This window comes from Crinia signifera, chromosome 2, assembly GCF_055691185.1.
Source record: "Crinia signifera chromosome 2, ASM5569118v1, whole genome shotgun sequence".
In the NCBI taxonomy this organism is placed as follows: domain Eukaryota; kingdom Metazoa; phylum Chordata; class Amphibia; order Anura; family Myobatrachidae; genus Crinia; species Crinia signifera.
Window position 1 is genome coordinate 207,140,205 of NC_139218.1, and position 27,376 is coordinate 207,167,580.

At 46.4% G+C, this 27,376-nt stretch overlaps 1 protein-coding gene across 1 annotated transcript in view; it reads right to left on the reverse strand.

Moving 5' to 3' along the window:
* Window positions 1–23,905, reverse strand: part of MYOM3 (myomesin 3) — a 174,170-nt gene extending 150,265 nt beyond the window's left edge. The window contains exon 1 of the mRNA XM_083173602.1: window positions 23,784–23,905. Coding sequence (XP_083029728.1) covers window positions 23,784–23,890 — 107 coding nt within the window. The 5' untranslated portion in view covers window positions 23,891–23,905. The remainder of the gene's footprint in view (window positions 1–23,783) is intronic.
* Between the last annotated feature and the right edge of the window lie 3,471 nt (window positions 23,906–27,376).

Below are 27,376 nucleotides of genomic sequence, written 5' to 3' on the forward strand. Positions count from 1 at the left end.
TTGGATTTTTGGGGTTTTGGGTTCTGATTTTTTTGTTAAAAAAGCATAAAAACTGCTAAAATCGCAGAATTTTTTTTTATTTTTTTGCTCCTACGCTATATTAACCTCAATAACATTAATTTCCACTTATTTACAGTCTATTCTGAACACCTCACAATATTGTTTTTAGGGCAAAAGTTTGCACTGAGGTAGCTGGATAACTATGCTAAGCCACACAAGTGTGCGGCACAAACACGTGGCTCATGTAAGAGTGGCACTGCAGTGGCAGACAGGATGGCAGTTTAAAAAAATAGGCCCAAAAAAGACCCCTATCTGGCTTGATCATGCACTGTTTACCATGTGCAGCCAAGGAGCGGTGGGCATTTTGTGCAGCACAGAGTTTGTCTGCAAGTGTCTAACTGTTTTGATCACTTTAACATCCAACAAGACCCCTATCTGGTTTGATTGTGTGATTATGATTAATTAATGTAATCTGATTGTTTAATTTTGTGATTATTATTCATTTATTACCAGTCGTCTCTTAAATCATTGCCTAATGGGTGTAGGGGAGGGGGCTAATCAATTTTAAGGTGGCAGATGGAAGATGTAATGTAATGTGTAAACCATCACTAGCATTGGTTGCAGCAGTGGCAGTAACTGATGGACCCGGCTGTGCAGATAAGGATGCTGACAGCGATGATGTCACAGGGAGAGCCAGCGAACTGTTGCTCCATGCAGCACTGGAAAACTTCGCTGCCCGTGGTGATACCATAGGGCATGCGTAACCATCACTACCATTGGTTGTAGCAGTGGCAGTAACTGATGGACCCAGCTGTGCAGATAAGGATGCTGACAGAGATTATGTCACAGGGAGAGCCAGCGAACTGTTGCTCCATGCAGCGCTGGAAAACTTCGCTGCCCGTGGTGATGCCATAGGGCATGCGTAACCATCACTAGCATTGGTTGCAGCAGTGGCAGTAACTGATGGACCCGGTTGTACAGATAAGGATGCTGACAGCGATGATGTCACAGGGAGAGCCAGTGAACTGTTGCTCCATGCAGCGCTGGAAAACTTTGCTGCCCGTGGTGATACCATAGGGCATGCGTAACCATCACTACCATTGGTTGTAGCAGTGGCAGTAACTGATGGACCCAGCTGTGCAGATAAGGATGCTGACAGAGATTATGTCACAGGGAGAGCCAGCGAACTGTTGCTCCATGCAGCGCTGGAAAACTTCGCTGCCCGTGGTGATGCCATAGGGCATGCGTAACCATCGCTAGCATTGGTTGCAGCAGTGGCAGTAACTGATGTACCCGGCTGTGCAGATAAGGATGCTGACAGAGATTATGTCACAGGGAGAGCCAGCGAACTGTTACTCCATGCAGCGCTGGAAAACTTCGCTGCCCGTGGTGATGCCATAGGGCATGCGTAGGAAGACGTGGGGCTCACTGCCTAATAAATACTGCCGTATATCTACCTTTGTGGTCTGGGGCTCTCTGCCTAATACTGCCGTACCTGTGTGGTCTGGGGCTCACTGCCTAATACTGCCGTACCTGTCTGGTCTGTGGCTCACTGCCTAATACTGCCGTATCTACCGTCTGGTCTGGGGCTCACTGCCTAATAAATACTGCCGTATATCTACCTGTGTGGTCTGGGGCTCACTGCCTAAAAAATACTGCCGTATATCTACCTGTGTGGTCTGGGGCTCACTGCCTAATACTGCCGTATCTACCGTCTGGTCTGGGGCTCACTGCCTAATAAATACTGCCGTATATCTATCTGTTTGGTCTGGGGCTCACTGCCTAATACTGCTGTATCTACCGTCTGGTCTGGGGCTCACTGCCTAATAAATACTGACATATATCTTATTTACCTGTGTGGTCTGGGGCTCACTGCCTAATACTGCTGTACCTTTGAGGTCCGGGGCTCACTGCTGTATACTGCCGTACCTGTGTGGTCTGGGGCTCACTGCCTAATAAATACTGCCGTATATCTACCTGTGTGGTCTGGGGCTCACTGCCTAATAAATACTGCCGTATATCTACCTGTGTGGTCTGGGGCTCACTGCCTAATAAATACTGCCGTATATTTACCTTTGTGGTCTGGGGCTCTCTGCCTAATACTGCCGTACCTGTCTGGTCTGGGGCTCACTGCCTAATACTGCTGTATCTGTAAAACTGCCTGCTGGTGCATACTCACTGACATATATTAATTGCACTCCAGTGGCGCTGTCCTGTGACATAACTCCACAAAATAATGGAGATCCAAAATATGGAGGTTAACAAACAAAGGAAAGATGAAGATCCACTTCCTCATAGTTCTGAAGCTGCTGCCACTAGTCATGACATAGACCACAGGTCTTAAACCTGTGGCCGTTCAGATGTTGTGGAACTACATGTCCCAGCATGCCCTGACAGTTTTGGCATGGCCTTATAGGAAAAAATGTGGCAATGCATGTTGGAACATGTAGTTTCACAACATCTGGAGGGCCACAGGTTGAAGACCCATGACATAGACGATGAAATGCCAACAACGTCGTCTGCCACGGCCGATGCCCAGTGTGAAAGCAGAGGGCATGTACAATCAAAACCAAACTTCCGTAAAAGGAATAAAAATATGAAATGTAAATCGTTGGAAGAGAAACTTAAACTTGGCAATATGCCATTTACGACACGGAGTGGCAAGGAACGGCGAAGCCCATGGCCTAACTTCATGACTAGTGGTGCAGCTTCAGATGACGAGGAAAGTCCTCTTCCTCCTCTCTCCCTGCCCAATAGGAAATTAAAGAGAGTTAGGCTGACACCGACTCAAAAAAGTCTGAAAAAATTTCAGAAAAAAAACCCGATAAAAATTCGGAAAATAAATCAGAAAAAAAATCAGCCTTCTAAAGACATATCCCAAATCCCCACGGAGAGTCCTAGGGTGGCGGTGGTCGTGATGCCAGACCTTCCCATCACTGTACGTGAAGAGGTGGCTCCTCCCACCATTTGCAGTACGCCCTCTGCATATGCTGGAAGGATCACCCACAGTCTAGTTCCAGATTTTATTAGTGAAGGTGATGTTGTACACCAGGAGGAGGATATTGATGTAGCTGGCACTGAGGAGGAAGTTGTCGAGGAGGATGGAGAGTTGGTTTGCTTAAATGACGCATCAGGGGGGAATGAGGCACCTGTGGGGGAAAAAGTTGTTGTCCATGGGATGAAAAAGCCCATCATCATGCCTGGACAAAGGACAATAAATCCACCTCTGCGGTCTGGAATTTTTTTTATCCGCATCCGGACAACAAAAGTATTGCATTTGTAGCTTAGCGTAGCGATTCCGCTATTGTGGATGAAGCCCTCCATACGCTTTGCCAGGATACGAGGGTGGTCAGTCTGTTAAAGTCAGAGGAATACATTTTGGCCACAGTGCTCGATCCTCGGTTTAAAGCGTATGTTGTGTCTCTGTTTCCGGCGGACACAAGTCTACAAAGGTGCAAAGACCTGCTAGTCAGGAGATTGTCATCTGAAGGGGACCATGACACGGCCCCAGCTCCTCCTTCATTTTCTCCCCCACCTGTGCCTGTGAGGAAACAGCTGCGATTTCCCACACAACCCGCTGGCGGGGATGCAGGGCAGGCAGGAGGGAGTTTGGACATCTGGTCCGGACTCAAGGACCTGCCAACGATTGCTGACATGTCTACTGTCGGTGCATTGGATGCTGTCAACATAGAAAAAATGGTGGATGATTACTTTGGTGACAGCATCCAAGTAGACATGTCAGACAGTCCTTACCTGTACTGGCAGGAAAAAAAGGCAGTTTGGAAACCCCTGTACAAACTGGCTCTATTTTACCTGAGTTGTCCCCCCTCCAGTGTGTACTCCGAAAGAGTATTCAGTGCAGCGGGGAACCTGGTCAGTGAGCGGCGAAGGAGGTTGCTCCCGAAAAATGTTGAGAAAATGATGTTTATAAAAAGGAATTATCACTTATTCAATGAAGACCAGGAATTGCCTCCAGAGATTATAACGGGACCTGTGATTGTGGAGTCCAGCGGGGACGAATTGATAATCTCTGAGAATGAGGAAGTACACACTGAAGAGGGCAAGGAATCAGAGGAGGAGGAGGATGGTGATGAGTGACGATGACATCTTGTTGCTGTAGAGCCAGTTTATACAGGGAGATATTATGAATTGGTTTATTTTTTGTGGGGGCCCAAACAAACCAATCATTTCAGCCACAGTTTTGTAGGCCCTGTCGCTGAAATGTTTGGTTTGTTAAAGTGTGTATGTCCTATTTTCGCAACATAAGGGTGGACGGAAAGGCCCAAGGACAATTCCATCTTGCATCACCATTCATTATTCCTACTGCTGAGAGTCATTCATATGTGGGACTTGTCTTTTCAATGCATACAACTGTTTTCATTCCACTTATGAGAGTAATTGATTGCTGCACCAATCGCCCACTGCTGGTTGCAGCTCTCACCCTGCATTAATTTGGGAGTCTGCCACTGCAGCCTTTTTTTTCGGAGCCTTGAAACTTTTAGAGATGCTATACTAGCCGACACCTTTAGGTGGACTCTGGTCTGTCTTGTATCAAGCACAATGGTCTAGTGTGCAAGAGATTGTTCTCTGTCCTCTTTTAGAATTGTGTCACCATCACCATCTTCATGGGTGAGAATGTGATCTCCCTGACCTGGGGGAGTCAGGGCTGGGGCAGGAAGGCTGCAATTAAACTTCTTTGTGGGCGGCTGCAATTAAACTTCTTTGGGGGCGGCTGCAATTACACTTCTTTGGGGGCGGCTGCAATTACACTTCTATGGGGGCGGCTGCAATTACACTTCTTTGTGGGCGGCTGCAATTACACTTCTTTGTGGGCGGCTGCAATTAAACTTCTTTGGGGGCGGCTGCAATTACACTTCTTTTTTGTGGGTGGCTGCAATTAAACTTCTTTGTGGGTGGCTGCAATTAAACTTCTTTGGGGGCGGCTGCAATTACACTTATTTTTTGTGGGAGACTGCAATTAAACTTCTTTGTGGGCGGCTGCATTTTTAACTTCTTTGGGGGCGGCTGTAATTACACTTCTTTGTGGGCGGCTGCAATTACACTTCTTTGGGGGCGGCTGCAATTACACTTCTTTGTGGGCGGCTGCAATTACACTTCTTTGTGGGCGGCTGCAATTACACTTCTTTGTGGGCGGCTGCAATTAAACTTCTTTGTGGGCGGCTGCAATTAAACTTCTTTGGGGGCGGCTGCAATTACACTTCTTTTTTGTGGGTGGCTGCAATTAAACTTCTTTGGGGGCGGCTGCAATTACACTTCTTTGGGGGCGGCTGCAATTACACTTCTTTTTTGTGGGTGGCTGCAATTAAACTTCTTTGGGGGCGGCTGCAATTACACTTCTTTGTGGGCGGCTGCAATTACACTTCTTTGTGGGCGGCTGCAATTAAACTTCTTTGTGGGCGGCTGCTGCTAAACTTCTTTGGGGGCGGCTGCAATTACACTTCTTTGTGGGCGGCTGCAATTAAACTTCTTTGTGGGCAGCTGCAATTAAACTTCTTTGTGGGCGGCTGCAATTGTTTCGACCATGAATCAATCACATCATAAAATTAATTAATAATCAATCAATCAGAATCAGATAGGGGTCTTATGAAATATTAAACTGACCAAAACAGATACACACACACAACTAGTACTGCCTCATCTACCTGTCTGGTCTGGTACCCACTGCTGAGAGTCATTCGTATGAGGGACTTGTCTTGTGCCCCTTACACATTATGCCCTGCAGGGTCTGCCAGGCTCCTCCTCCTCCCTGCACTCGGAAGGTGCTAGGGAGTTTGAGGTCACTGGTCAGGTCAGCACAGCAGAAGGCTGCCCAGACATCATTTGAAGGGGGGTGGTGCAGGCAGTGGGGGGTGGCAGTGGTCGGTGCGGGGCAGCAAGGGTTGCTAAGAAAAGCCCATAGGCTTCTATGGGGTATCGCCAGCTTTTGCTGTGGTGCGGTGGTAACTAGGCATGCAGGTTTAAGTGCATACAAAAATGCAGTAAAAACCCCAAATAACAGGGTTTTTACTGCATTTTTGCCTTGAGCATTTGTCCAGAATTACTATGGGCATTAAGGACCTGATTCTGGTTCACTTGCAAAAGCAAATTCTCTCTCTAATGGACAAAACCCAGTGCACTGAAGTGGGGGCAGAGAGAGTTAGATTTGGGCGGGGTTTGTACTTCAAACTGATAACTATGTTGCAGTGTAAAAATAAATCAGCCAGTATTTACCCTGCACAGAAAAAAAAATACCACCCAAATCTAACTCTCTCTGCACACCTGCCCCACCTGTAGTGCACATGGATTTGTCCATCAGAAAGTGAATTTGCTTTTGCAAGTGAACCAGAATCAGGCCCTAAATCAGTAAGAAGCTTTACTGTGGGCATTCTGTGTAAGGGGCCCAACTACTGTTGGCATTATGGGTTTAAGCGGAACATCTTATGTGGGCATTATGGGCCAGATGTACTAGCTTGAAAAAGTAATACAATGGAAATTGATACCACCAGCCAATCAGCTTCTAACTGGTTTATCACTCTCTATTTTATCACTTTTTGAGGCTTAGTAAATCTCGCCCTATGTGTGTAAACAGCACTACTACTGTACTGTGGGCATTATTTGCAAGGGGCACAACTACTTTGGGAGTTGTGATTGTGCTACTGTGGGCACTTAATTTGTATAGGGGGATACTGTTGTGGATACAGTATGGGAGGGGCACCAAAATCTATATTTGCTTACCAAATAAAATAAGCCTGGGCTGGCTCTGATTATAACTGCATGTGGTGAACTTTACAGGGTCTAAACTTCTCAGCTCCTGGCTGTAAATTGTTTTGCTTGAAGTGTTTGACAGAGTTTCCAGATTCCAACTTTTCTGGGCTTCCCTGACATAGCAGGCTAATTATAACATGCTGTGCTATGATAGCACACCTTCTCATGTGCTATCATAGTACAGTATGATATACAGTATGCTCTATTTGCTTGCCACACTTCAGCCATGGTGGCTCGCTTCGCTCACCACAGGTTACTATTCCCCCTCCAAGGAGATGTGGACCAAGTGCATGATGGGAAAGGTTCTCCCAATGAAGGGGATCTAACCGCTACCATATAGTAATTGCTGTATGTGTTATGTGTTATCTATACCAGTAAATTATCAGCCAGGACCAGCAAAAGGCAAAAGTCTTGTCTGGTAGTGCTGTATTCTGGTCATTATAGGTTTGGCTGGTAGTAATATTAGAAAATACTTTGTGATGAATGGTATTAGGCAAGGTAAATGAATTTAAGAACTTCTTTTAAATACTGTATGTCACATTAAACTATGGGGTTTATGTATAAAGTAGTGAAAGAGTAGAGAAGTCGACTAATGGAGAAGTAGCCCATAGCATCCAATCAATACTTTTATGTAATGTTTATCAAGTACATTTTCATACCCTCCAACTGTACCGTTTTAGCCGGTACAGTACCGTTTTTTAACGGTCTGTACCGGCTAAAATAAACTGTACCGAATGTACCGGTTTTTATTAACATCAGCTTTAGCTGCCTGAGGGATTCTGGGAGATGTAGTTTATTACACTGCCGACTGCTCCCCAGAGAGCATGGAGAAGCAGCCGGCCAGGACTACATCTCCCAGGGTGCACAGCGGAGGGCTGTGACAGGCTTGCCTCCCCCTGCTGCTCAGGGAGAGACTGTGGTTGGAGGATGTCGGCTGTCCAGAGACCACAAGTCCCGGCCGCAATAGCACAAGCCGACACTTTCGGGGCTGCGTGACGTCACCACAGCATGGACGTGCCGCAGCATGGAGAACCTGACAGCGGGGACAGTCGGCGATTTTATGGCCAGACCCCGCTAAGCTGACGAGGTAGGGACAGCCAGCGCAGTATTTATATTGAAATGGAACTCATAAAGAAATTAGCACATGTAGTCCAAAGTAAAATGGTTAAGACCACGCCCCCTTTTACACATGGCCACGCCCCTCGGTCTATGGCCACAACCCTGTACCGATTTTTTAGATGGAAATGTTGGAGGGTATGCATTTTATAAAATGATAGGTAAAAGTGGAATGGATGCCATGGGCAACTTATCTAATGGTGCACTACCCCACTCTTTACATGGAACTTTTCAACCTGTAGGCCAGATGCACTAAGCTTCAAAAGTGATAAAATGAGAGTGATAAACAGCCAGCCAATCAGCTCCTGCCTGAAAATTTTTCAAACACAGTCTGTCACATTGCAGGTAGTAGCTGATTGGCTGGCTGTTTATCACTTATGAAGTTTAGTGCATCTGGCCCCATATGTCTTTTATGGAGAAGGATGTGTGGCCAGAAATGCAGAAAATGGCTAACATCACATGCTGTATGAAAATATAATCACAGCAAAACCTCTTAAGAGCCATATCACCATGCAAAGTTATTTTATCCTCTTGAACTTTAAGCAGATAGAGTATTACTTGGCACATACAGTATGTAATTTGGTTACCAGAAATAAAATGTATAACCTTATCTTACTTCTTAAAAGCTCTTCATTTTTTGTGCTTAATTTATAGTGGCTTGGCTTGCTCAGTAGCAGAGCAGATCATGGGGGTTCACTTCTTCTGGCAAATTCCTTCTTTGATGGACAAAACCATGTGCACTGCAGGTGGGCAGATGTAAAATGGGGATTGGTACTAAATCACGGCAGTCGGAATCCCAGGGTTCAAAATCCTGACACCGGAATCGCGACCGCCGAAATCCCGGCGGCTGCGCTCACCACGCAGCGGGCCTGGTGCCTAGCTACGCTCGGCACACTAATTTATTCTCCCTCTCTATGGTGTCGTTGACACCCATAGAGGGAGAAAGTGTCGGGATTTCGGCGGTCAGGATCCTGATGTCGGGATTCCGACCGGCGGGATTATAACTTCATCCCGTAAAGTGTGCAGAGAGAGTTACATGTGGGTGAGTTATTTTGTTTCTGTGCAGAGTAAATACAGGCTGCTTTATTTTTACACTGCAATATAGATCTCACTTTGAACCCCACCCAAATCTAACTCTCTCTGCACAAATAACATCTACCCCACCTGCAGTGCACATGGTTTTGTCCATCTAAGAAGGAATTTTCCAGAAGGAGTGAACCAGAAAAAAAACCCATGGGCCTGATTCAGATCTCTTCGCTAGGCTGCGTATACTTGCAGCCTAGCGAACAGGATAGTGCCGCCTACTGCCACGCCGAAGGCACGTTTCCCCCGCCACTCATGCTGCCCTCATCTTCTTGCTAGCATGCAAGGGGATGTGTGTGAGAACATACAAGCTCATAAATCACTGGATGTTCCCCTGCTCCAGCCCTCTGTCCGTGCCCCACATCCGCAAACCCCAAACATCGGGGATGGGGATGAATTCTGCCTGCTATGAGCGTGTCTGAATTGGCCCCAATCAGTGGTGAATTTACTATGAGGCACAGTAGGCACATGTCTAGGGGCGACCTTTGCTGGGAAGAAATGATCAGTACATTTTGGTGGTGAAGGGGAGTGAGGTTGTGCATAGGGGGATGTGTGCCATACAGTATATCAGAAATATGCTAAATTGTTATATTCTGGAAACACTACACTGGCTCCCTCAATGTTTTGTGTGTAAATATGGGGTCCATTTACTAACATTCTACTTTTTGCGGTGGAAAAGCAGTACCTACATCATCTGTTAACATTATGAAGCAGGAGGTGCAATTAGATTTGATCTGGTGATGAGGGGGATAGAAAAATCATCCCCTTGGCGGTGATGTGCTTGCACATAGCGCATCTCAACCCCGCTGTCCGAGCCCTGTCCAGCTGCAGCAATGCCATTTTTTTCAAGCGTGTCTGATGGGCATCTACTGAGAGAGGATGAGCTTTTACCCCTGAAAATTTGACTTTTCCTATATTTATTGTTGACATTGTACATATTTGATGTCCTATTATTGTAGGACAATGTTATATGTATATGTGTGTTTATTTATGGGGACAGACAGACAGAATTTTTTTCTCTGATACTACCCTAAAATGCTGAGTACTGGTATAGTACAAAATGCCAACATTCAGAATGTTGACATGGTCTGTATCTGAAGAATGTATTGATTTAAAGCCGGCAGTAGATGATTTACTTACTTATGAATTACCAGTTACTTATACAGTGCGCGTGATGCAACATGAGGGGGTAAATGACACAAAATAGGGATGGTACAGCAGGTAGGCCCATATCATCCTGGCAATATGGCCCAGTCCCCACTATGTAATAGCGAGATTACGGGCATTGCGAGTTCAGGGGACAGAGAATGATGATGCGTTTCAGCGCAAAATGCATCATTAGAAAACCCGTGCCAACACAAGTAGACACATGAGAAGGTCCACCCAAGTTTACAGTATTTTCGATTTTTTTTTTTAACTTTTTGATAGTTTACCATCCACGTGGACTCGATTGGGAATGGTAGCCAAGGAATGGCAAGCGAAGGGAGAACACGCTACACTAATTGTGGGATCATGTTCTCAGTTGTCGACATTGACACCAAAATTTTCAGTATATCCGGTATATACTTTTTGCTTGTGACAACTTTGTGCTGGTCGACCTATTGACGGTTTACCTAGACATTTTCTGTGAGCTATGCCACACCTGTGACTGAGACGCTTCTGCAATTCAGCATAATAATGTATGAGGGAGCCGTATCCACTTGAATGCAGATGGGCTCTTCCAATACTGTGGCTGCAGCTGAATATAGAAGAGTGGTTGCAGCTATATATAGCAGATGTCTATTACTTAAGGTGCCCATACACGCTGCGATTATCGCATGCGTTTTGTACTATTAAAGTGTGAAATGTGTGATAATCGCACCGTGTACCTGCGGGGATGCGATGCGAGTCCCCGCAGGTACAATATTTTAAAGCACAAAAAGTATCTGCAGGCAGTACTTTTTGGGTGAGGTATATTTCCCCGACAGTCGAGATTCCGACAGTCATTACTCAGACGTCGGAATCTCGACTGCACAGCATGGGGAGCGCAATGAAGCCCCTTGCGGGCTCGCTGCACTCGCCACGCTGCGGGCACAGTGGCGAGCTGCGCTCGACACCTATTTTATTCTCCCTCTATGGGGGTCGTGGACCCCCACGAGGGAGCAGTCGGGATTCCGACGTCGGAGGAATGACTGTCGGAATCCCGACTGTCGGGGAGCCGTCCGGCACCCGTACTTTTTGTGCTTCATTGCATCGCATCAGTACAGGAGTACATGCGATGTGATGCGATGTCCATTAGTACCTATTACCTTTAAAATAAAAATAAAAAAGTGGCTAAAATCGCATCTCATCGCATCGCACCCGCAAAGTACAGTACATCGCATTGCATCCACTACAAGTGCCAAAATCGCATGGCAGCTTGAAGTACAAAAAGCACAGCACACAAAATCGGTGCATGTATGGGCACCTTTAGGCCAAAAGAACTATCGAGTTTCAAAAGTGATAAAGTGGAGAGTGATAAACAACCAGCCAATCAGCTCCTACATGTCATTTTTTCAAACCCAGCCTGTAACATAAAAGTTAGGAGCTGATTGGCTGGCTGTTTAGCATGTGCAGTCCAGTGCAGCATGGTTTTACTCAGTTGCTTACTTTTTAATTTACTTTACAAAAATGAATCAGGCCCAGTGCCTAATGCCCACTGTGCAGGACTAGCTTGCCGGACACATGTAACAAAAGTTCTGGTAAAGGTAACTTATAATTTAGAGAGCCAGCTCCTCTTTTGGTAGCTGCAGTTTACTTGTTTATGTTTAATTTATTTGATTTTACTTTTATGGTGTCCATTCATAATAACTTACGTAACAGGGTCATACATTAAAAAACGTTATTACGGAGAGGTCACATATATCTCCTGCTTACAGTACCTTTAATTCCTGATCTGACCCACTGTCCCTATACAATATTAGGGGACAGAGGCGTAAATTGATCCTAGCTGCCTGGAGGCAAATTTAAATTTGGTGGCCCCCTCCCTAATTGACAATGGCCGGTGGGTAATTCTGCAGCATGAATTAGCCTTCACCGTTGGGATACATCTCACACTCCAGCAGCAACGGAGTATGCACCATTGCTTGCTGCAGCGCAGGCTGAGCTGTACTGGTGAGGAACTGTCCTGTCCTCTATTGCAGGTGTATGCAAGGCTACTACCGGTGTAGTAGCTTGTGTCTGAATGTACAAGCAGTAAGACAACCGCCTTAATTGACTGCATCCTGTCACACTAGTGGCTTTCTGTCTATCCAGCTGAAGGGCTTGAGAGTCAGGTAGTTGTAGTTTATCATGCAAATTTAAACAATACAGTGTTTAAGTGAGCGCACATGACACTAATAAATCTTAAACAATTTTGTTCATTTATTAATATACAAAGTCAACAATCATAATAAAATATACCATAAAATGACAGAGATAGCCGTGGGGAATGGTAATAAACTGGTTATATCCGTTTAAATGTCCATCAATCAATTGATTTTTAAAAAAAGGGATTTTTGTAAGAACTTACAGTTCGAATCCCTTTCTCTGATATGGTCCTGGTGACACAGCTCAACACTGGGATGTAGGAGGGTCCGCAGGAGCCAGGCACCTATCCTAAAGCTTTTGGAGGGTAAGCTCCTCCCTTCTGCATCCCAGACTCTTCAGTTCAATCTTTCAAAGCCACTGGAATACATTAACTCAGTACAAACGCCTGCACATATTATATGCGCAATTTCAAAATTAACTTCTCAACCATATATAACATGAAACTTGGCATACTTACTGAGCGTAAGGGAGGGATCGCTGTGTCACCAGGACCATATCAGAGAAAGGGATTCGAACGGTAAGTTCTTACAAAAATCCCTTATTCTCTTTCAATGGTCCTGGTGACACAGCTCAACATTGGGACGTTCCAGAGCCGGTCCTTTGGGTGGGTACGCTCAGGTCTGCAGCTCTCATCACTGCTCGCCCGAATGATGCGTCCTCCTACGCGAACTCATGGAACCTATAGAATTTGGCAAAAGTATGAACAGATGACCAAGTGGCAGCCCTGCAAACCTGCTCAGCTGTTGCCCCATGTCGAACCGCCCAAGAGGTGGCGACTGACCTGGTGGTATGCGCATTAATCCTGGCCGGCACAGGCCTACCAACTTTAGTATATGCAAAAGCAATTACAGAACGCAACCACCTAGCAATGGTCTGCTTAGAAGCAGGCCAACCAATTTTGTGTACATCATACAAAACTAACAAAGTATCAGTCTTCCTGACACTCTTTACTCTGTCCACATAAATGCGCAAGGCGCGCACAACATCCAAATTCCTCAGTTTGTCCCTTTTCCTTGAACCCTCTGGGGGTTGAAACACAGGCAGAACTATCTCCTGATTTAAATGGAAAGCAGAGACTACTTTTGGTAAAAAATGGTGTACTGTCCGAAGGACAGCCCTATCATCATGAAATATAAGGAAGGGAGACTTGCAGGACAACGCTCCCAACTCCGATACTCTTTTTGCTGACGCCACTGCCAACAGAAATACCAGTTTCCATGTAAGGAATTTAAGGTCAGGCAACCTTAACGGCTCAAAAGGCGCTTTTTTAAGGCACTCCAGAACCAGAGATAAATCCCATGGTGCTACTGGTTGCTTGTAGGGAGGTTTCAATCGAGAAACCCCCTGTAGGAAGGTCTGTACTTCCGGTAACAATGCTATCCTTTTTTGGAAATAAATTGACAAGGCTGAGATCTGCACTTTGAGTGACTGAAGGCTTAACCCAGAGGAAAAGCCATCCTGCAAAAACTCCAGCAATTTAGCCAATCTAAATTGTGATGTGTGTGATTACTGCCTCTCACACCATCGAATATAGGTCTTCCAGACCCTATAATAATTTGCAGAAGACACTGACTTTCTAGCTTTAATCATAGTGTTAACCACAGCCTCTGAGAACCCTTTGCTCTTCAAGATGGCGGTTTCAACAGCCAAGTCGTCAAATTTAACCGAGCTGAATCCAGATGGTCTGACCTCAGAGGTAGACGCCACGAGTCCACAGACAATCTCTGAAGCCTCGAGTACCAGGACCTCTTTGGCCAATCTGGGACCACTAAAATCACCGGGATTGCTTGGGCCTGTATCTTTTTCAAAACTCTTGCCAGCATTGGAACTGGCGGAAAAACATAAAGAAGATTCGACTCCCAGGGTATGGTCATAGCATCCACCGCTTCTGCCAGTGGATCCCTCGTCCTGGCATAGAACCTGGGTACCTGATGGTTGAACCTGGATGCCATCAGGTCCACCTCCAGAGTTCCCCATTTCAGTGTAATCTGATAAAATACTCGTGGGTTCAGGCTCCATTCTCCTTCCATCAGCTCCTCCCTGCTCAGGAAGTCGGCCTCTATATTCTCCACTCCTGGTATGAATATCGCTGATAACGCTGGAACATTCTGTTCCGCCCAGCCGAAGATCCGGGACACCTCCCACATAGCCAGTTTGCTGCGTGTGCCTCCCTGGTGATTCAGATATGCCACAGCTGTGGCGTTGTCAGTCTGAATCCTTAAAGGGAGCCCTTGCAATCTTTCTCCCGCCAGAGAAATCACCTTCCACACAGCTCTCAGTTCCAAGATGTTGATCGGTAAGGCAGACTCCTTCGAAGTCCACAAGCCCTGCAGACGCAGATCCAAGACTACTGCCCCCCAGCCCCTGAGGCTGGCATCGGTAGTGACTACCAGCCAGCTCCAGGACTGCAGGGACCGGCCCCACTGAAGGGAATCCACCTCCGTCCACCATTTCAGGGAGGATCGAGTTTCAGGAGACAACACTATTTGTTCTGACTTCATGGTCTGCGTATTTCCTGACCAGGCTGTCAGAATGTTCCACTGGAACACTCGAGAGTGGAACCTGGCGAACTGTAACGTCTCGAAAGACGCCACCATCTTCCCCAGCAGTTTGAGGCATCTCCATACTGATGTGCTCCGAGACCGATGATCTCCTGTACCAAGGCAGCCAGATCCCTGGCCTTTGCCTCTGGTAGAAATACCCGATGTAGGTGGGTATCCAGCACAACTCCCAAGAATTGGAGTCTCTGTGACGGCACCAACTGAGACTTTTGTAAATTTAAAAGCCAGCCGTGAGCCTGCAAAAACCCGATGGCTTCTGCCAAGTGACTCTTCAACTTTCCTGCTGACTCTGCTTTGAACAGCAGGTCGTCCAAATATGGAATCACCGTGATTCCCCTCAGTCGAAGCGCTGCCGCCATTACTGACATTATTTTGGTGAATACCCTTGGCGCTGTAGCCAGACCGAAGGGCAACGCCTGGAATTGCAAATGCAGGTCTCCTATCGCAAACCTCAATAGAGCCTGATGTTCTGGGTGGATGGGAACATGAAGGTATGCGTCCTGGACATCCATGGATGCCAAAAATTCTCCCTGGTCCAGGCTTAGCAGCACTGACCGTAGAGACTCCATTTTGAAATGGTCTACCCACAAATGGATATTCAATGACTTTAAGTTTAGGATCGGCCTGAAAGACCCGTCTGGTTTGGGCACCAAAAACAGGGTGGAATAAAAGCCTTTTTTCCACTCCGCTCTGGGGACCAGGACTACCACGCCCTTCTCTAAGAGAGAGTGAACCGCTCCCAAGAGAGCCGTACGGAGCCGAGCCTCCTTTTGTAGTGGTGTGGGAATGAATCTTCTCGGTGGAAGACCCTTGAAGGGAATTCTGTAACCCTGGGATACAATTTCTAACACCCAAGGATCCCGGTCTAACAATGCCCATGCGTCTCTGAACCGTGTCAGACGTCCCCCCACCTTGACCACCGGCGGGCAAAACCCTTGGCAGTCATGCGGAGGGTTTGTCCTCTCCTTTTGTGTTTGGTTTCTTATGAAAGGAACCAAATTTAGACTTTGGGGCCTTGCCCCTGGAGGACTGAAACTTTCCCCTAAAAGACTGCCCTCGAAAAGACGCACCTCCTCTAGGGGAGGGCCGAAAGGACAGCCTGAAAGCAGAAAACCTTGATGTCTGCTTGGCTGCAGGAGCTGGCAGAAAAGTACTTTTGCCACCTGTGGCCTGCTTAATAATCTCTTCCAGTTCAGAACCAAATAACATCTTTCCTTTAAAAGCTAATGCCTCTAAGGCCTTCTTAGACTCATTATCTGCCTCCCAAGCCTTAAGCCAGAGCACTCTCCTGGCATTTACAGACACTGTGGAAACTCTGGCAGCCATTTTGAGAGCTTCCTCCTCAGCCTCCAGTACATACTCTGCAGCTGCTTTAAGCTTCTCCGCAAGCAATAACACACAAGGGTCAGCGTGTAAAATAGTGCACAAATCCCTTGCCCACACAATCATGGCCTTAGAGACCCAGGCTGAAGCAATCATAGGGCGTAGGGTGTATCCCACCCCTTCAAATATTGCCTTGAGGTTACCCTCCAGTTTTTTGTCTACGGGGTCCTTAAAAGCTGCTCCCCCTTGCACTGGTAGCACAGTGGCTTTTGACAAACGTGCCACAGAAGCATCTACTACTGGAACTTTCTCCCAGAGATCTGCATGAGCCTCAGGCATGGGGTATAAACTGAGAAATCTCTTTGGCATTTGCAGCCTTTTATCTGGTGTTTTCCACGCCCCTTCCAATAAATCCTGTAAACCTTCATCTGCAGGGAAGGTAACAGCTTCCTTACGCTGCTGTTTAAACACACCTTTTGCGGGAGTTTTATCTTACACAGACAAATTCAAAGCCTGTTTTACAGCAGTGATCAAATCCTCCACCCCTGCGGCTGAGGAATCCTCAGAATCATCACCTTGCTCCCAGGGGATGTCTGCATATGCTCCATCCTCTTCATCAACCATTAAAGGCACTGAATAAGACCTTTTAGGGGTCCCCACAGCATCAACATCAATCTTGTCTAGCAATTCACTAAACCTGTTAATCCCCTTAGAAGTATTCTGTATGACCTGAAGAAAACCAGGATCTGCCTGGGTCAGAGGCAAGGAGCCAGAGGACTGCTGAGATGATGACATAGGTCTCTGAGAATCTACCAAAACATCACTCTGTCTGTCCAGCAATTGCACTAAAGCATTCACAGACCTGCCCAGGGCACTGGCCCACGCAGGTTCCAATTGCTCTACCCTCTGGGGTTCACTCCCCATGGGTTTCACAGCAGCGCAAGAATTACACAAGCCCCCCTTGGCCATCTGCTCAGGGACAAATTTCAGTGCACAAACACTGCAAGTGCTCAATGTATCTGGGGCTCCCTCCCCCAAAACCACAGACTGATGCACAGACATATCTTCTCGGGGAATGGCCAAAGCTTTAGCCTTCGCTTTAATCATGTTCTCAAATAACACAGTCACAGCGCAAAATGTACAGGCGTTTACACAGAGCCAATGTACCCAGTCACTTAGCTGTCTGTAGTCTTCAGAATGGGGAAAACGATGCCCAGGAAATCCAATCACTCTGTCAGGATCTGTCAGCCAGCTCAGCTCCGCTGCAAGCGTTCCGAATGGCGCCAAAACAGAGTGAGGGAAGAGACCAAGTCCCTGCTGCTGCGGGGTCCGTGACTTTTGGCGCCAACCACCCCCAGACAACCGTTCCCATTGCAGGATCTCCTAGTTTCTCCCCCTCAGCTGGGGACCACTTGGAACATGCCTGTAACACACTGATATGCCTGTAACACACTGCTGTCCTCTCATATAGGAGCTCAGTGTGCATGCTCCGCAGAAAATGGCCGCCGCCATCACGGAGCGCCTGTCCCCCATGATCCCCACCTAGCGTGAAGCCAGTTTCAGATCGCTCCGGAGCCCAGGCAGCTTCTTAAAAGAAGCTGTAAGCGCTGCACAGGGAGGCCAGACAGCGTCTCCCCTGTGTGCAGAGAGCTGACAGGACGCGCTTCTGTCAGCTCCTGCTGCGCTAGCAGTGTGAGGATTCACTAATGAGAATCCTCACACTGTGCCTACCTAGCTAGTGTAAAAGTTAATAAAATAATAAAAAACCCTAACTAACTCTAATCCTTCAGCTGCTCCGGCAGCCCTTTAGAATAGCACCCACTCCAGTGGGCACCTAACACGAACTGAAGAGTCTGGGATGCAGAAGGGAGGAGCCTACCCTCCAAAAGCTTTAGGATAGGTGCCTGGCTCCTGCGGACCCTCCTACATCCCAATGTTGAGCTGTGTCACCAGGACCATTGAAAGAGAAATAGGTGCTCCAATAACTGTATTGCCCAAGAGGTGCTCTGGTGTATAGAACCACAATTTCTCACTTAGTTGGTAATCACAGTCTTATGTGAAACTGTTACAGTTGGTAACAGATTATAGCGCTTTTTTGAGAAAGCCCGTAGGATGTAATAATGATCTTAAATAGTTACATACCAGCACAAACGGTATTCGCCAAACTCGATGAATTGGTGGGTGCAGCGGCTGCTGTATAGATAGGCAGACCGCAGCCTGAGACCAGCTCACTCCAACTGCATCTGCGAGTAGTCCTAATGCACTTGGCTGGGGGCGGACACTCGTTTGTTTGCAGTCTTAGTGCCACTGCTGCAGTAAGTCTCCCACTACTCTGTATCGGTACGGCTTAAGAACATCAGCTGTTTCGGACTCACTGTGTGGCGGGAGCAATGGGGGGCGATGCAATAGAGCTTCCAGAACGATGTTGTTAAAAGTCCATACCCACTGGCAATCAGTCAGTCAAACAAGGGGTCTTGACGCGTTTCTCCATCATTTAATTTGGCGGTTTCTTCAGAAGACCTTTGTAGTTTATCAGGCTTCTTGTGCATAGATGAAAGGAGTGCCAGGAACTAGTGGGAGGAGCTGATGTGACCCTGAACAGGGGCACAGAATCGAATATATTGCATGGTCTTCACAAAGAACGGCCACAAGGAGGTGTGGGCCCCCTGCCTAGGCTCTCTCACTGAAACAAAGCTGAAGACCGGAGAATACGACATCTGGATGAAGCTGGAGTGAAGAACCAGAATCCAGAGAATCACCTTGCTGCCTGTACCGGAGCTGGAGACTGAAGATATGAGAACACTGATCTGGAGAACTAGCAGGATGACTGGACCGGAGCTGGAGACTGAAGAAATTAAGAATAACGACCCAGAGAATTACCAAGCTGACTGGACCTGAGCTGGAACCTGAAGATTTAAACAACTGATCTGAACAATTACCAGGCTGACTGCACTGGAGCTGAAGACTGATGAATTGAGGAAATACTGATTTGGAGGCTGGCTGGATAATAAGCTGGAGCATTTTGGAGAAATAGTAGGATCTCAGGACACTACGCCTAATAACAGGCTGTGAAGCATTGTACTAGCATCTGATGCAGTCAGAGCTCCAGCATCCATTGCCTTTCCCTGACATCCACAACTTATCCCTGTCTCCTTCTACCTCTCCATCACCCACTGATTTCCCAGTCACCACCTACCACCCTCTGCCTCTCCGCATTATCCACTTCCTCCCCAATCACCCACTGCCTCATCCTATCTACCTCTCTCTGGGGCAGATTTATTACGCTCGGTGAAGTGATATAGTGTCTGGTTTTTATCACCGGCCAATCAGCTCCTAACTGTGAAGACACTTTATCACTTCACCGAGTTTAATAAATCTACCCCTCTGTCACAAACTGCCTCTCACAGCCATCTAGTGCCTGGTACTTTATCACCAGACAATCAGCTCCTGGCTGTTAAATTACAGGCTGGGTTTAAAAAGGGACAATTAGGAGCTGATTGGCCGGTGATAAAGTACCATGCACTTTATCACTTCTCCTCCCTTATCACTGCTTAATACATGTACCCCTAATACCCCTTTTACACCGCCGAAAAATCCGGGTCAGCGGCGGGTCAGACCCGGATCTTCGGCGGTGTAAATCCCTAACGTCTTGTCCCTTTACACGGGACTTCTACCCAGGTCCTGACCTGGGTAGAACACGGCTAGGACCTGGGTAGAGGGCGGTGTAAATGGGAACGCCGGGTCGGATGACCCGGCTCCCATTTACATGAATGGGGAACGTCCAACCTGCGGACCGCAGCGTCCGCAGGTTGGACGGATTGTCAGTCTGACACTGACAGCCGGCGCTGCTGTCTGCTATACTCTGCAGACAGCAGCGGCGGCGGGGGAGGGAGGTGAACGGATGCCTGTGTGCGGCATCCATTCACTTCCTGTCCAATGGCGGGGGGGTGCGCGCGGGGACTGGGGGCAGCCTAGCAGCTTACCTTAGTGCTGGGCTGCCCCCAGCAGCATTCCGGGTACAGCGGCGTCGATCGGTGCTTGAAGACGACATTGCGCTTTTATCTTCAAGCGCCGGGAAGGGGCGGGAGGGGGGTGCGGGTGTTTAAGCCCGTCCGGTGTAAATGCCCCTAAACGCCGGGTCGCACCTGGCTTCAACCAGGGTCCAAAAAGCCGGGTGCGACCCGGCGTTTTGGTCTAAAGGGGGTATAAGTAACACCCCAGTCAATACTTGGCTCTCTTTTATATACAGCCTCTACCCAGTTTCACCCACAGCCTCTCCCATTTAGAGAATGACTGCTTCACCCCAATCACCCACTGCTTATCCAATAGGGCAGGGGTGGGGAACCTCAGGCCCCCGTAGCCGGTCTGAGTGGCCCGCCCACCCGCCCGGCGACTTTGCTGGGAGTCAAGTACCGGAGAATTCTCGCGAGAGGTCGGTAGTTCTTGCGAGATTCCTCTTAATCAACAGCAGCAGGAGACTGTCAGTCCTATTCAGCGGCAGCCACCGGAGCGTAGGACCGTATGGCCCCCGAAGGATTTTCTCCCTATACAAATGGCCCTTGTCGCAAAAAAGGTTCCCCACCCCTGCCATAGGGCATAGGAGAGGGCCCAGAGAATATGATTGTACAGAATCCTATGCAGATGCTACAAGGTCTGTCCAGGCCAGCAAAGCCAAGTTTGTTAGCTGTACTCATAATGGATTCCTTTTCCATTTAGTTTCCAAATAAGTTTCTATAATAATTACAGTGTGTGCCCTGATGGCTGCATAGTTTTTTATCTTTAATGTATAATGTATTTCTTTATTTTGGTCAATTTATCTGTTCTCCATATGACCAGTCCACTCACACTCACATAACTTTACTAGTGTAGGTGGTAGCTCTTCAACATTTATCACATTTAGAAATGTGGTGCAGAGGATGTACAGTACATTAATTTTATTTGTCTAATTGTAAGTAATTAGCAAGATAACTTTGAAATATATGCATACAGAAAATGTATGTTTTAAATAAAGGTTTGCTGGTTAGAAAATAAGACTAGGAAAAGACAAAGGGATATGATTTTGGCAGATTGAACTTGGCTGTTGTATGAAGCTGAACTTGGAGTCTGGCTAACATTTCACTTTATTGCTCTGTATATCTAGTTATGCCTCTGCAATAGCTGGTCAACTTGTACCTCCAATGGGTATCACTGAATGCAGCCTTTAGCTGGCCATACATTTATATGATTTGGGCCCTTTCACCTGATTCCGAAAGATCAGACCGATAAATCGGGTGAAAAGTGTTCAAATCGCAAGTGCGTAACCGCCAATTCGTCCCTGTGTGCATTGGATCCGGAATATTTGTCAGATTTGGCAGCACTTGCTGGGGGTTTCACACGATATATTGTATGCTAAAGGATTACACTACCTACTATGTATCGTCAATAATGACAAGGGATGCAATAATGACAAGGGAAGAACTGGATATTGTGGCTATTACAGAGTCATGGAGCAATGAAAATCATGACTGGGACATAGCTATACCAGGATATACTTTATTTAGGAAGGACAGAATGGGAAGAATCGGAGGATGGGTTGCAATATATCTGAAAAAAAAAGCATAAAGACTACCTTAATACAAAGTATTGAAGAAAACACTGAGGCCCTTTGGGAGACCATAGAAACAGGGGAGAAGGCGATTCATCGTATAGGGGTGATCTACAGACCACAAGAGGAACTTGACAAGAGCCTATTGCAGGACATCAATAAAATGGCATTAAAAGGAGAGGTGATAATCATGGGAGACTTTAATCTACCTGATGTAAACTGGGAGCTGCCTGTTGCAAGTTCCACCAGAAGTAGGGACATTCTTAATTCCTTGCAAGGAGCATCCCTCCAGCAATTGGTGAGGGAGCCCACTCATAGAGACGCAATATTAGACTTAATACTTACAAATGGTAACAGTATATCTGATGTAAATGTGGGTGAAAACCTTGGATCCAGTGACCATCAAGCAGTATGGTTTCAAATAAAGACAGAGACCGACTCATCGCACACAAAAGCAAATGTGTTACATTTTAGAATGGCTGATTTTGTAGAGGAATGGTCAAGAGCAGGGCTGGGCAACACCGGCCCTCCAGATGTTGATGAACTACACATCCCAGCATGCCTTGCATCACATTCAGCATGGCCACATAGCAAAACGAATGCAAAGCATACTGGGATGTGTAGTTCACTAACATCTGGAGGGCCGGTGTTGCCCAGCCCTGGTCAAGAGCATGGCAAAAACAGTTTAATGCCAAAAAATGCAAAATCATGCACTTGGGTCTCAAAAATCTAAAGACTATAAATAATATAAATGGCACTATAATGGAAACTACTGAGGAACAGAGGGATCTAGGTGTCACTATTTCAAGGGACTTAAAGGCAGGTAGGTAACAAAGCAATAAAGAAGGAAAGTCAGATGCTTGGTTGCATAGGGAGAGGTGTCAGCAGGAGAAAGAAAGAAGTAATAATGCCACTGTATAGGTCATTGGTACGACCTCATCTAGAGTACTGTGTTCAGTTCTGGAGGCCATATCTCCAGAAGGATATAAATATATTAGACACTGTACAAAGAAGGGCAACTAAAATGGTGCATGGTCTTCATCAAAAAACGTACCAGGAAAGACTAAGGGGGAGATTCTCTAAGCAAAAAATGCAGAAAAAACCCCGTTATCAGGGTTTTTACCGCATTTTGGGATGCTGTAAGCATCCCCCGCCGGGTGCCCCATAGAAGCCAATGGGCTTCTACTGCAACCCTCCGCTGTCCCGCGCAGACCCCCCGCCGCCCCGCATCGCCCCCTCACCTGTGTCCGGGCAGCACAGAGCTGTGCTGCCCGGACCTGTGACCTCCTCCCTGCACTGATCCTCTTCCGGGTGCAGGGAGGAGGAGAGCCCGGCGCAGCAGCGCCGGGTGTGTGAGGGAGGGGGGAGCCGCCGGGACCTGCTGGGACCCGGCGACTCTCACCGCAAAGGACAGCTCTTAACGCAAGAGCTGTCCTTTGCCTTAATTATCGCATATGTTACAACATATGTGATAATTATAAATGCGATGGGCGGCGAAGGGGGGCGGAGATTCTTAGAGAATCTCCCCCTAAGAGATCTTAATACGTATACTTTAGAGCAGAGAAGGGAAAGTGGGGACATGATAGAAACTTTCAAATATATCAACGGTTTTATCAAAGTACAGGTGGGAGACATTCTTTACAGGAAGAAGAGCAGCACTGAAAGTAGAGGGAGGAAGATTCAGGGGAAATTTGAGGAAGAATTACTTCACAGAAAGAGTAGTAGATAAGTGGAATAGCCTCCCATCAGAGGTGGTAGAGGCAAATACAGTAGTACAATTTAAACATGCTTGGGATAGGCATATTGATATCCTTACAAAAAATAAGGATCAAATATGGTTTGAGGTAACATGTTTAAAAAGGGGCAGACTAGATGGGCCAAGTGGTTCTTATCTGCCCTCAAATTCTATGTTTCTATGTAAGAAAGAGCATTCAGATGCAGAATATAGTACGTGGGCACCCAGTGTCTGTCGGTAACCACCCCAAGACAGAAGCAACAAGCCGTTCAGATGGGTACAGCCTAACCTTGTTTTAAATCTTCTCTTCAGAGTTGATGTTCCCATTTGAAATCTCCGTTTCTCATTCTCAGACTCCTCTTCCTGTGTATGGGAATATGTAACTCTGTTCTCCATGATGAGTAAAGCCTACTGGGCCTAAAATGAGAGAAAAGAAATTATAGAAAACATTACACCAGGGTAACATTGTGTTTCCTATAAATGGGTAATGTTTAATCTATATATCAATATTCAGCGTAAATAAAGATTATCTATCACTTCTTGTTGCAAGAATACAAAAAGAAATAGATCAATTCACCGTAATTGCTCTAAAGTTCCAGAATCAAAATTGCACTAACGTAGCAAGTGTCATAAATTACATTAAATATAAAAAAGACATTCCAGTGACCAATAAGTAGTTCCAAGTCACATATTACAATATAATCTTCATCTGGCATCATGCGCTGTATACAAGATAACAAATACTCATTGAGTGTATTTATTCAACTCCTACACGTATATACACAGGAGGAATTATGCCCAACCTCCACTAGGGCAAATACAAGTCTGACACTTAGCTGTGTCTCCCGGACTACTCACGACCCCAGATGGCAGAGGGGAGAAGGTCGTTCCAGGGTGTCCACGTGGAAGGCAGGCTCACATCAATAAGTAGCAGCTTGCATGTCTTAGCAGCAATCCTGCAGAGGCACAGGATGACTATCACCGGCGTCTGGCTTCCTGTGCAGGCTCCTTAAATGGAGTTCCAAACCAATGGAATCAGCCGTCGCAGCCCTGCCCTCTAATAACAAAGTGAGGTGGGCTGTGTGATTATAAACAGTGGTGTCCTGGCTGCTTAGTAACAGCCAGGATGTACCGCCTAGCTGACCGGCGTCTAACGGTTGCCTAGCAACCAGCCGGGAGTTCCAGTGAACTCCCGGAAGCTGCGCGCTGGACTGGTTGCTAAGCCGCAGCACAGCACACCTGAATGCCTGCCCGTCTGCCACCAAACGCTGGGGGACCTCCACCACCAGTTACTGGATGCCAGGGATCCCGTGCGGTCACCAGACCTGCGCTGGTCCATGCACCAAGCAGGAGGAGGAGTTTGCAGGTGCACACTAAATATATATGCTAGACCTTTTAATATCTTGCTATATTGCATTTGAGGTTATTAGCATAGTAATGGCCATTAGTATGGGCTTGTCCACCGCATCCAGGTTACCTCAATAGGACAAGTCCCTAACACTACTCTGGGACAGGTCCAGGGCACAGGGCCCCCCAGGCCAGCCCAGCAGAACCACCCCATGGCATCACATTAGTGTGAAATTAAAGTGATAGTAAAATGGATAGGGGAAATTATATGTAATAGGACTTACCTAGGTAAGAAGTAATAATAAATGTGAAGGGTGCTACATATATATTAAACAAACTAAAGGGGTGATTGAAAGTGTACTATATGATGCCATGGAGCAGCCCAGCAACAGCAGCCCAAAGAGCCCAGCGCCCCAAACACAGTCCCACAGACCAACACTCAGCATATATGTACAGTAGGACTTACCCTCATAGTGCCAAGCTGAGGTGTGCAGTCTTGAATGTTGGGACTCCAACCTAATTAAAATCAATCTGGGACACGTGGGTGGGGTGCTAGTTAAGGAGGAAGGCGTCTCTAGTTCCTTCCAGTGTGTATGAATACACAATATATAGTACATAGGGGGAGGGGCAATAAACTGCACACCCTGGACATATGAGGTGCTACCTGCTGAGACTTGTAGTGCAGCAAACAGGAGGGGGAGTTTGCAGGTGCACACTAAATATATATGGTAGACCATGCACCCACAGGTCCCCGGGTCCTAACACTTTCTAAAACACTAAACCTAGTTTCCATTGTTTTAGTACTAATCTTTATATATAAAAGGCTAACTACTCCTCCCTTCTATGAGATGAAGTGTCGCCAATGACCACTAAAGGCCACTCAAAAGACCTAAATACTCCTTGAAAGTGAAAGCAAACTTTCGGTATCTCAAGCGGGCATACATGGTTAGTAGCTCTCTGGCAATGGTGCCAGATTTCATATTACACAGGGGTATAGCCTCCGGGTACCTGGTGGCATAATCAACTACCACCAATGTGTATTGGTGCCCTCAAGCAAACTTGTTCACTGGCCCTATCAGATCCATACCAATCCGCTCAATAGGCACGGGAAATTATAGGGAGCGGTACCAGTGTAACCTAAACTCTGGACGTGGGGCTGTCTTCTGGCACACTGGGAATTTCCCGATAATACCTCTTAGTGGAGGCATAGATGCAAGGTCAAAATAACCTTAACTGGATGTGTTGGAGTGTTTTCTCCTCCCCAAATGGCCACCCCACAAATGCGTATGTGCAGCTTCTAATACCAACTTCTCCAGTTTTTGGGGAGCTAATATTTTATCTAATCTTTTCCCTTGTAAAGTAATAACAGAATATTGCAAATCATTTTTCAATACAAATTATGGCACACCCTCTGATGATGAAGCATCAATTACCCTACCATTAACCATTAGCTTCAGAATGATCTTGATAAACTAGATGAGTGGGCAAAAAAGTGGAAATTGAGGTTCAATGTAGATAAATGCAAGGTTATGTATCTTGGGAGACATAACCAATGTGCTAGTTATAATCTAAGTGGAAAGGTATTGGGTAATTCAGTACTGGAAAAGGATGTAAGGCTATGTAAGGTTTACAATGTATTAGCATGGCCATAGAATCACATACAGTACTGTAGCATCTACCATGCTCTCCTAATGAAGTCCTACATTTCTACTTTCATATATTGCACATAATGATGGAGATATGAAAATAAATAAACTATACATGCCCACACATGAACATATTAGAATCTTGCATATAATATAATAAGCAATTATACTTACAAATATACTCCAAATTATTGTGAATGCCAGAGAGCTTTCTGCTCACAATATTACCCGAATGTCTTTTTCCACTGCTGCTGACATCAGGAAGGCACTCAGAGATGAGAGGCTGATTCTAAGCATCATATAAATAGCTTCTCTTCTAGTGGATGAGTCTGTGATCCCAAACAATCTCTGGTTTAACTTCAACAAAAGTTTCAGTGCACAGTGCATCTTCTATTTTATAACGGTATGAAAGAATACACTGGGGGGATAAAAATATACTGGGGATTAAATGGATTTCAGAAAGGCCATTGGGAGGGGTTTGATCACAAGTGGATTAAATCCAGTACAGTGACACAAAGAGATAAAATTAACCACTTGGTTAGAACTTTCTGTGACTCCTATTTGCTTATCTGAAATTGAGAGGCAGCATTCTTTTATCTTAATCTTCTGTTTCCTAGATCTTGAAGTAAATGTGCATCCAGAGGTGACCATGGGACCCTGAGGACTAATACCACTTTTACACCAGAATGCAGGGTAGGACCTGGGAAATTGAACACCGGAAATTGCCAGGGCATGCCTGCCTCAGACCCCATTTACACTGCACTTCAATCCAGGTTATTCCTGAGTAATGCCCTTTTACACTGAAAACGGATCAGCCCTGCCTTTCTTTGCTGCTGTCATTAAAAAAATGGCTTTTTGGCCTGTTGATGATGAGGTCACAAGAAATGGA